Source organism: Onthophagus taurus, chromosome 1 (assembly GCF_036711975.1).
Source record: "Onthophagus taurus isolate NC chromosome 1, IU_Otau_3.0, whole genome shotgun sequence".
Classification (NCBI taxonomy): Eukaryota; Metazoa; Arthropoda; class Insecta; order Coleoptera; family Scarabaeidae; genus Onthophagus; species Onthophagus taurus.
Window position 1 is genome coordinate 36,134,367 of NC_091966.1, and position 9,915 is coordinate 36,144,281.

At 30.0% G+C, this 9,915-nt stretch overlaps 3 protein-coding genes across 3 annotated transcripts; 2 read left to right on the forward strand and 1 right to left on the reverse strand.

Annotated features, from left to right (window-relative positions):
* Positions 1 to 22: 22 nt before the first annotated feature.
* Positions 23 to 5,039, reverse strand: LOC111421041 (regulator of MON1-CCZ1 complex protein bulli). The gene is made up of 9 exons (XM_023054150.2): positions 4,771 to 5,039; positions 4,219 to 4,696; positions 3,939 to 4,168; positions 3,731 to 3,887; positions 3,490 to 3,659; positions 3,103 to 3,435; positions 2,902 to 3,049; positions 2,657 to 2,848; positions 23 to 184 (listed from the first exon to the last, which is right to left on the reverse strand). Exons 1-9 carry the CDS (start codon positions 4,873 to 4,875, stop codon positions 123 to 125), a joined length of 1,875 nt encoding a protein of 624 aa, XP_022909918.2. The 5' UTR covers positions 4,876 to 5,039; the 3' UTR covers positions 23 to 122.
* On the forward strand, positions 5,030 to 6,004 carry LOC111421042 (adenosine 5'-monophosphoramidase HINT3-like). Its single transcript, XM_023054151.2, has 3 exons — positions 5,030 to 5,502; positions 5,561 to 5,754; positions 5,810 to 6,004. The coding sequence occupies exons 1-3, from the start codon at positions 5,223 to 5,225 to the stop codon at positions 5,843 to 5,845; spliced, it is 510 nt and encodes a 169-aa protein (XP_022909919.1). The 5' UTR covers positions 5,030 to 5,222; the 3' UTR covers positions 5,846 to 6,004.
* A 2,330-nt stretch (positions 6,005 to 8,334) lies between these two features.
* On the forward strand, positions 8,335 to 9,664 carry LOC111421094 (adenosine 5'-monophosphoramidase HINT3-like). Its single transcript, XM_071201050.1, has 4 exons — positions 8,335 to 8,714; positions 8,790 to 9,195; positions 9,254 to 9,447; positions 9,504 to 9,664. The coding sequence occupies exons 2-4, from the start codon at positions 8,916 to 8,918 to the stop codon at positions 9,537 to 9,539; spliced, it is 510 nt and encodes a 169-aa protein (XP_071057151.1). The 5' UTR covers positions 8,335 to 8,714; positions 8,790 to 8,915; the 3' UTR covers positions 9,540 to 9,664.
* The last annotated feature ends 251 nt before the right edge of the window (positions 9,665 to 9,915 follow it).

Sequence of the window (9,915 nt, forward strand, 5' to 3'; positions counted from 1 at the left end):
TTCTTAGCTTTTTATTTTACTGTGTTAATAAAATTTATTTGAATAAAGTACTTAAATATAAATTGAATAAATTAAAAATTACAACGAATTAAAATTTATGTGTCAGATAATAGGCTTTTTCTTCAAGAATTTGATGTTGGAAATAACGTTTTATAATGTTGAACATAATGAGTAAGACGTTCATCTAAAAAAAAATGTATTATTAATAAAATTCTCAATTGATTCAAAAATTGATGAAGATATAATATTAACTAACCCAAGTGAAAACAGACTGAAATTTTTATGGAAGATTAATATAATATATGTATTTAAATGCCATATATATATATATATATATATACAGATGTCACACAAAAAACGCCCCAAGCTGTAACTCTGTCATTTACAATCCGATTTTCATGAGCGAAGTATCAAATGAAATGGTTTTATAAATACTATGATTCATGCTACAAATAAACTTTTTCCAATTTCAAGCGATTATCTACTCTTGATTTTCAAATTGCGCGGTATTTTTTCTTCACGTTATTGGATAGAGATTTTTTTTCTGAACCCATTGATGTGCAATACATTAACATTAATTGTAATTTTAGCAGAGAAAAACAATTACAACATTTTCCGAGCATTGTCATAGTCACTTCTGTAATAGTGTAGTGTGCCATGCAAAAAAATAACGCGCAAAACTGATTTTATTTTTTCCATGCCACAGTACAGTATAACACAAGTAACTTTAAGAAAATGCTAGGAAACTATTTTAATGTTTTTCTATGCTACAATTACAATTAATGTTGATGTGTTGTACATTAATGAATCCTAAATTGATATCCCAAAAATCGAGTGTTCCCTGATTTTTTGAACAAATGTCTGCTGAAGCAGATTTTTCTAGAAAAATTCGAATAACTCGAGAACGGCCGAATCAAATTGCAAAAAGTAAAGTTATTCATAAACCTTGAAAACAAACAAATCCAAGAGTGTAAAAATATGCAGGTGTTCCATTAAAAAAAACATTTTGTGTCGCCAAATTTTTTTGGACCAACCGGTCTATGCGAATATATTTTCCAGAAATACACTCATATATATATAGTACAAGTCTGCGTTTGAAAGAAATTCCTAACTTAATTGATATAGGAGCTATGGATGCCTGACGCACTGTTGCAGGACCCTGTATATTCAAAAATAAAATTCAACAGAATAGTTGTATTATACCGATATTTGGTTTAAAACGCAGAGATCACGTAAGTTGTAAGATGGTCACTTTGAAATGGTTAAGCATGCAGAGGAGAAGATCGCTACACACCTTATGTCTATACTATAAAATAAAGACCTTACAAAAATCTCCGTATCTATCAGAAAAAGTAGGTTTTCGTGCGGACGTGCACTCGGTCAATGTTGGATTTAGGGGTAGATTATCTCTACCAATATTTTATACCGTAAGTTTTAAAAGATGTTTTTCAAACCAGATACGCTAAGTAATAAATGAACTTCCTCCTTGTTGTGTTTTGACTGAGTGTGCGTCTTTAGCCAGTTTCAGAAGGCACTATGCTGATTTTTTACAGTTTGTATTATTGTTACAGTTTAGTATTAAACCGATGGCTTCGCACCAATTTAACATTTCATTCGCTACGCTAGTGATCCTTATTGACAACTGCTGGACTGTGAATCAGCCTTTATTATAACAGAGCAATCGTCAACAAATAATACTTGCCTACAATTTTCACAAGATATCACATCTTTTATGTACAAGATAAACAGCAATGGTATCAATATGCTTCCTTGCAGGACACCATATCTTATAGGGAGAAGGAATGAACTCACTCCACTATTGTTTTGTGTCCTAATTGTTGTCTGCCACTCAGGTAACGTTGAATCCAGGCCAAGGCTGGGCCTCTGATACCGTACCGATTTAATTTTTGTAAAAGTAGTTGGTGATGTAATGTGTCGAATGTCAAAAAACAGACCACAGCAGGCAAAACGAGCATCGAAACCCTCTACATTGGATGTATAGAAATCCAAAACGGCGTCCTGCGTGGAGTTATGAGTTCTGAAGCCAAATTGTTGATTGTTAATTAAGTTACACTTACTCACGAACTCATCTAGCCGTTTAAAAAACGCTCTCTCATATGACAGGAAGAACGGCTTCAGATAGGAAGCAACCCATTGCAAAAGTTTCCCCTAAATACCAAACTTTGTTAGTTTAAACAGAACTAAGTTGTGATTCACCCGATCGAAAGCTTTACTAAAATCCGTATAAACTGAATCAACTTGATAAGAAGTATCCAGAGAAGATAAGATATATTGAGCGACCAGCAAAGAAACCATGTTGTTTACCATGTTGTAAACAATAGACGTGCTTGAACCACTTCTCAGACACTTTCCCAAATGCTGGCAAAACAGATATGGGGCTAATAACGTTTCCATTTTCTGTGCGAACTTTTTTTTTTACGCAATGTAGTAATTGTGTCCCAAGAGAACCATGTAGGGTAATTTTTATTAGGTAACTTCCTGCGCGAAACAAATCTCTCAATAACCTCATTAAGTTAAGTATAAAACGTAATCTTAAATTATAATTAGAATTTATAAGTGATTAAAACATTTAAAAATAGGTCATAATAAATAATAATCGATCAAATTCATTCTAAATCTAAAAAATAATATTTACCTTTTAACCAAATTGAAGCAAATTGTGGATTAGATTTAAAATAAAATAATACACTATGAAATAAAGCGGGATCTTTCGATTCTTCAGCAGCCTCTAAAAATTTCCGCGAATTCAAATTTTCCGGAGATAATTTCAAAGCTGCAATAACCTGATTTTGACTCAATAAAATTTCTTGAATTTCTTCAAACGCACCTACAAAAAAAACGACTCAAACATTCAAAAATAAATAATTTTAAAAGCCGAACCTAGCCTAGATAACATATCCAAAGCTAATTGTGCAGCTGATTGATGCATATTTCCCAAAGATAACAATAAACAAGCCAAGGGTTTCGAATCACCAATAACCCCATATTGTAACATTTGTTGTAAAGCGCTAAATCGATTCCTACGAACCTAAATTTAAATAAATCAAAAAACGTTTTTGGGGAAACAAAATAAATTCTTACTAAAGTTGTTACTAAAAGTTCGTTTAAGTTATGTTGTGATGTAATTCCATGTTCGTGCAAACTGGTTAAATAAGCTACTAAAACCCATTCTAATTTTTGTGATTCACTCTCTGTATCCAACTTTTGAAAAACATTCCTAAACATATCGTCTTGATCTATTAAAACTGAAGGTGACAAATAAGATTTTGGGGGAAGTGGAGTCCCAACTGGGGCTCCTGTTTGTAATTGAAGCTCATCTTCAACCCAATTTCGATAAATTTTATTAATATGATTAAATGATTCGCGAAGTTTCTTTATTGGGGGTTTATCTTTTTTTGTATTTTCTAAAATTAACTAAAAAAAAATAATGTTCTTAAACAATTCTTTTCGTTTTGATAAAAAATTTACAGATAAAAGCACACTTTTAGCTCCTTTACGTTTTAAAGCGACTTGTGTACATAAAGCCAAATCACTTATTTGTTTTAATAAATCTTCTAAATTCAATATAATATACCATAAACATCCCAATTTAGCATCTATAACTATATTAGGTTGAAAAACAACCCAATTTGGCGAATCTATGAATAATTTAAGTAAAAAAAATTCATTTGATACATTTTTAATTATTAAATTAAATGTAAAAGGATACACATTTCACAAGCGTGTGTTTGTGGTTCAACCAACCCAGGTAGTTCTAAATAAGCCGGTTTAATTGATAATGAAGGCCCCACTGCACTATGATAGGTAACAACACCATCATTTTCACCACTTACGCAAATATCAAAAATTTGAGACGTTTTGGAAGCCTAAAAAAGAAAATATTTAGCAACATTCAATTTTAGATTGAAATTTTTAACCTGATGATGAACAATTACAAGATTATCAACAACATTAATCGCAAAGCGTCCTTGTAATCCCAATCTTAAAACGTGGGACTTAATAGGAGCTTGTCCAGGTCCACTTAATGAGTGAATATGTACCTCAACAGTCTGTGGACTACTATAATGTCTAACGATTAAAACACATGGTATTCTGTATAAAGTAGCAATTGTTACATCTCTCTCTAAAGCCATACGACCCAATTCAGCTTAAAAGAATAAAATTTAATTTTTTAAAACCCATCAATTAATAACTTACTATCCACTTTTGGTAATTTGCTGACCGAACCAGGTTTAAAAACAACTGGAAGTAAGTTTGAACCGTGTGCAGAAGCTAAAAGTGCTATTTTATTCGTGGGGCACCACACGAACCATTGAACAGTGGCGGAAATTGATTTTAAATGTTTCAAGCTACGTTTTTCTGGTATAACCATGTAAAGTTCAACACCATGATCCGTAATTAAAGCTACTTCGTTTACATGAGACCAAACAAAACCTAACACAGTGGAATTACGTTTACAAGTTTGAGAATATTCAGTTTCGATATCATTCCCATTGAAGTTCATAAATTCTACTGAACAAATGGTTCTTTGAACAGCAAGTACTTTTTGGTCTAACGAAAACTTTATTGATATTACTGGACCATGGTCTTCCATACGGAAATTTAAGGGACGTTCGGTTTCTATAGGGCCTTTTACAACAACTCCCATTACCCCACTTGAACGAACCGCAAAAACCTAATTTAAAAAAAAATAAAATAAGTTAATTCAAAAATCTAACATAACCTAACATTTAATTCATTAAATCTTACCTGCTTTTTAGAGTCATCGAAAAATACATTAGTCATTTGATTAACAGCTTCAAATCGTACAGGATTTGGAGACAACTCCAAATAAGGTTTATCGTTTTTATTCATTTCTTTTTTAATTAATGTTTATTAACCTAACCTAACTTATTTGACGTTTACTTGAAATCTAAAAATGATCCCAACATCTATATTTAAGCAGCATTTCTAATTGGTTGAGAAATCGCTCCATCTTTATTTTCGAGATTTTCTATCGCAGACTAATCGTAAGATACATATTTATTAAAATCTATTAAATTAACCTATTAATTTTAATGACAATTTTGAATAGGTGATCTAATCCATATTTGGAATTAATTTTTTTGTACAAAACAATTATTACGTCATAAAGATGTTATCATGACGAAAATCGTATGTAGTTTATCAAAATATATAAAACTCGCATTCGAAACCAGTAAATGGTCACATTGAAAACGTTACAAATCATCAAACTTCACATTGCATTTATTTGTGGTTTAACTTTCTTGGGGTTATTCTACATAAGCATCATGTCTACGGACGAACGTTGTATTTTCTGCAAAATCTGCGCGCATAAAGAAGAAGCGGCAATTTTATATGAAGATGGAGAATTCATTGTGTTCAAAGATATCAAACCAGCCACTGAACATCACTATTTAGTAATTCCTAAAATTCATATTAAAGGAGCTAATGTTTTAACTAAAGAGCATTTGCCGATGTGTAAGTTAGCTAGTTTTAACTTTAATTTGTAGTGTTTGTTTATTATTTTTCTTTGTAGTGGAAAAAATGGAACATTTAGCAAAACAAATTTTACAAGAACAAGGAGCTTCCTTAGACGATATCCGTTTGGGCTTCCATTGGCCACCTTTTAACAGCATTAACCATTTACATTTACATGCAATGGGACCTGCTAAAAATATGGGAATTATATCAAAGTCAATATTTAAACCTGATTCATTTTGGTTTGTTACTGTATGTATTACTTGATAATTTTTGAAAATTTGCTAATATTTTATTCCTTTTTTAGCTGGATTATATGTACATTAGACTTAACAAACTCTAATTATTGTTGTTGCACTAACTGTTAGATAATTGTATTACTCACAAGTTTAAATTTTAGAAATTGATGGTTTTTTGGTTGTGATACTAAATAATTTTTTATTGTTTGTTTTTATTAATGGTTATATACAAAATTTTAACTAATAAATCAATAATGAAGGCCCCACTGCACTATGATATGTAACACCATCATTTCTCCACTAACACAAATATAAAAAATTTGAGAGGTTTTGGAAGCCTAAAAAAGGGAAATATTCACCAACAGTCAATTTTAAATTATAATTTTTAATCTACTGATGAACGTCATACACACTAATTAAATTTACAGAAAATTTTTACGTAAAACGATATATGCAAGTATATGTATGAACACAAAGTAAAAGAAATATTTTGATAAATTTTATATTTGGTGTAATTTGAAGTGAAAAAACGAAATCCAATTCAAACGAAATAATTTCGCGGTTTTTCTGTGACGTAGCAAGTGCACAGTCTCAACAACTTAAATTGTCCGTTAGATGGCGCTCGCGGTATGACAGTTTCAAAACAAAACCATGGATGTAATAGAGAGTCTCTATTGCAACCATGAACAAAACATAATAAACATAACCTATAAATACTCTATCTCTTTTCAATCCAACCTACCTAAATAACGTTCATCTCTTTCTCGCATTTGAGCGGGGAGTACGGGACGCAAAGGTGATACTCGTACGTCATCAATGCGGGAATTTTAAAAGCGTAAATGGGTATATAAATTTTCAAAAATTTTTTTAAAAATGATTCTGTTCGAAAATATTTAAAAAAAAAATACTGGTAATTATATTTTTATACAAATTTTCAGAAAATATAATAAAAAAAATCGTGTATGACCCCATTACGAATATCAACAACGCAAAGTTTCGTTTGAATTATAGTTACTTTATATTATTAGAGGTTGGTAACAGGAGAGCTCACTCATTCTCCTGTTACCAACATCTAATATTAATATAATATAAAATATAAGAACAAGGTTACGCACATTTAAGACTAACAATAAGTATTAAACAGTTTCTATAGGGACTTTTACAAGAACACCCATTACCCCACTTGAACGAACCGCAAAAACCTAATTAAAAAAAAAAAAAAAACAAGTTGGGGTGTAAATAGGGCATTGAGGTCTTATATATAATCTAGAGTGCGTATGCTGTTGTCCCCACCACGCCTAAAATGAAGCCAGAAAGGTCGCCATGTTAGATGTACCAACTTAGCGGGAAATTCGAAATTTTTATATATACGTATACAAGAATTTACATTATTATAAACTGGAAAGACAGAAAATAATAACCAAAACAAAACATAAATTTTTTTTTGATAAATAATTAATTATATGATATTTTAAAAGAACTTAATAATTTTTAGCCATAACCCTTATAATTAATATAAACTAAGAAGAAAATATTTAAAGCAATTCTGATTGATCACGTTAACCTTTGCTTATAAATAATTGTTAGTTTATTAAAAAAAACTGAACAGTCCTTAATAATAAACTTTACTTGAACTTCAATTGAAGACCTCGGTGTAAGAAGGGAGTAGCTCCATTTATCAAGACAAGGAGTTGTCCCCTTCTTACACCGAGGTCTTTAATTGTTAATTCTAAGTCAAGTAACCAGAAACATTTTATGGACTGTTGTAAATAATCGTCCAACCTACCAAATTATAAAAAACATGTGTGAAACGAAAAGAATTTGAAAACTTTCAACAAAAATCAAATTTTAATAAAAATAACAATATGTTTATGAGAATTGTGAGGTTATTTATTATTATTATTATTCTTCTATTGGTGGGGTTTTGGAAATGTGAGGTTATAATTGTAGGTACAATAGAGACTTGAAACTATAGCTAAGTTCAGGTCGGTACATCCAACATGTCTGACTTTCTGATTACCCCCACCACCACCACATACGCTCTCTAGATTATATATAAGCCTCAATGAAATGGGGTCATACACGATTTTTTTTTTATTATATTTTCTGAAAGTTTATATAAAAATATAGTTACCGTTATTTTTTTTTTTTTTATTTTCGAACAAAGTCATTGTTAAAAAAATTATTGAAAATTTATATACCCATTTGCGCTTTTAAAATTCCCGCGTTGATAACGTACGATTCTCACTTTTGCGTTCCCTGTTCCCCGCTCAAATGCGAGAAAGAGATAAACGTCATTTAGGTTGTATTGAAAAGAGATAGAGTGTTTGTAGGTTATGTTTATTATGTTTTGTTCATGGATGTAATAGAGACACTCTATTACATCCATGGTTTTATTTTGACACTGTCACACCGCAAGCGCTATCTAACGGACAATTTAACTTGTTTTAGGCAGTGCGGTTCTACGTCACAGAAAAGCCGCGAAATTATTTCGTTTGAATATTTGCTATTTTTCACTTCAAATTACGCAAAATATAAAATTGATCAAAATATAAAATTGATCAAAATATTTCTTTTACTTTGTATTCATGCATATACTTGCATATATCGTTTGACATAAAAATTTTCTCTAAATTTAATAAGTGTGTATGACCCCATTCAAAAATCTAACATAACCTAACATTTAATTCATTAAATCTTACCTATTTTTTAGAGTCATCGAAAAATACATTAGTCATTTGATTAACAGCTTCAAATCACACAGGATTTGAAGACAATTCCAAATAAAGTTTATCGTTCTTATTCATTCCTTTTAATTAATGTTTTGTTATTATCCTAACCTAACTTATTTGACGTTTACGCCATTTACTAGAAATCTAAAAATGATTCCAACATCTATAGTTAAACAACATTTTTAATTGATTGAGAAATCGCTCCATCTTTCTTTTCGACATTTTATATCGCATACTAGCCGTAAGATACATATTTACTGAAATTTATTAAACTAACCTATTAATTCATATTAATTTTAATGACAATTTTGAATAGGTGATCTAATCCATATTCGGAATTAATTTTTTGTACAAAATAATTATTGCATCATAAAGATGTTATCATGACGAAAATCGTATGTAGTTTATCAAAATATATAAAACTCGCGTTTGAAACCAGTAAATGGTCACATTGCAAATGTTACAAATCATCAAACTTCATATTGCGTTTATTTGTGGTTTAGCTTTCCTAGGGTTATTCTATGTGAGAATCATTTCTACGGACGAACGTTGTATTTTCTGCAAAATCTGTGCGCATAAAGCAGAAGCGGAAATTTTATATGAAGATGGAGAATTCATTGTGTTCAAAGATATCAAACCATCCGCTGAACATCACTATTTAGTAATTCCTAAAATTCATATTAGAGGGGCTAATGTTTTAACTAAAGAGCATTTGCCGATGTGTAAGTTAACTAGTTTTAACTTTAATTTGTAGTGTTTGTTTGCTATTTTTCTTTGTAGTAGAAAAAATGGAACATTTAGCAAAACAAATTTTACAAGAACAAGGAGCTTCCTTAGACGATATCCGTTTGGGCTTCCATTGGCCACCTTTTAACAGCATTAACCATTTACATTTACATGCAATGGGACCTGTTAAAAATATGAGAATTATATCAAAGTCAATATATAAACCTGATTCATTTTGGTTTGTTACCGTATGTATATTAGTTGGTACTTTTTGAAAATTGCTAATATTTTATTCCTTTTTTAGCTGGATTATATGTACAATAGACTTAATAAACTCTAATTATTCTTGTTTTTGACGTTTTTAAATTTTAGAAATTGATGGTTTTTTGATTGTGATACTACATAATTGTTTGTTTTTATTAATGGTTATATAAAAAATGTAACTAATAAATCAAGGGTAAATAAGTGTTGATTAATTAATATATTAAAATCCTTAATTAGAATTAAAAAGAAAATTGAGGTATATATATGTAATTTGGGTTGCATAATATAAATTGAAATGGATTTTAATATTTTCGTGAAATTTATTGCACCGAAAAGCAAATATTAAATATATTGAGTTATTAAATGAATATTTTATTTTAATTGTATATTATTGTATTCGTAATGGAAATTTTTAAGCATTTTATTAAAATTTTAGTAAGAAAATTTAGTTG

Bases quoted from the DNA above. Each gene is read 5' to 3' on its own strand.
- LOC111421041 (XM_023054150.2), bottom strand. From the start codon at position 4,875: ATGAATAAAAACGATAAACCTTATTTGGAGTTGTCTCCAAATCCTGTA. The intron at 3,436-3,489 runs GTAAATTTTTTA...ATTTTTTTTTAG, and splicing joins CTAAAAGTGTGCTTTTATCT to TTAATTTTAGAAAATACAAA. The intron at 2,849-2,901 runs GTTCGGCTTTTA...TTTTTTTTGTAG, and splicing joins GGATATGTTATCTAGGCTAG to GTGCGTTTGAAGAAATTCAA.
- LOC111421042 (XM_023054151.2), top strand. From the start codon at position 5,223: ATGGTCACATTGAAAACGTTACAAATCATCAAACTTCACATTGCATTT. The intron at 5,503-5,560 runs GTAAGTTAGCTA...TTTTCTTTGTAG, and splicing joins TAAAGAGCATTTGCCGATGT to TGGAAAAAATGGAACATTTA. The intron at 5,755-5,809 runs GTATGTATTACT...TTCCTTTTTTAG, and splicing joins ATTCATTTTGGTTTGTTACT to CTGGATTATATGTACATTAG.
- LOC111421094 (XM_071201050.1), top strand. From the start codon at position 8,916: ATGGTCACATTGCAAATGTTACAAATCATCAAACTTCATATTGCGTTT. The intron at 9,196-9,253 runs GTAAGTTAACTA...TTTTCTTTGTAG, and splicing joins TAAAGAGCATTTGCCGATGT to TAGAAAAAATGGAACATTTA. The intron at 9,448-9,503 runs GTATGTATATTA...TTCCTTTTTTAG, and splicing joins ATTCATTTTGGTTTGTTACC to CTGGATTATATGTACAATAG.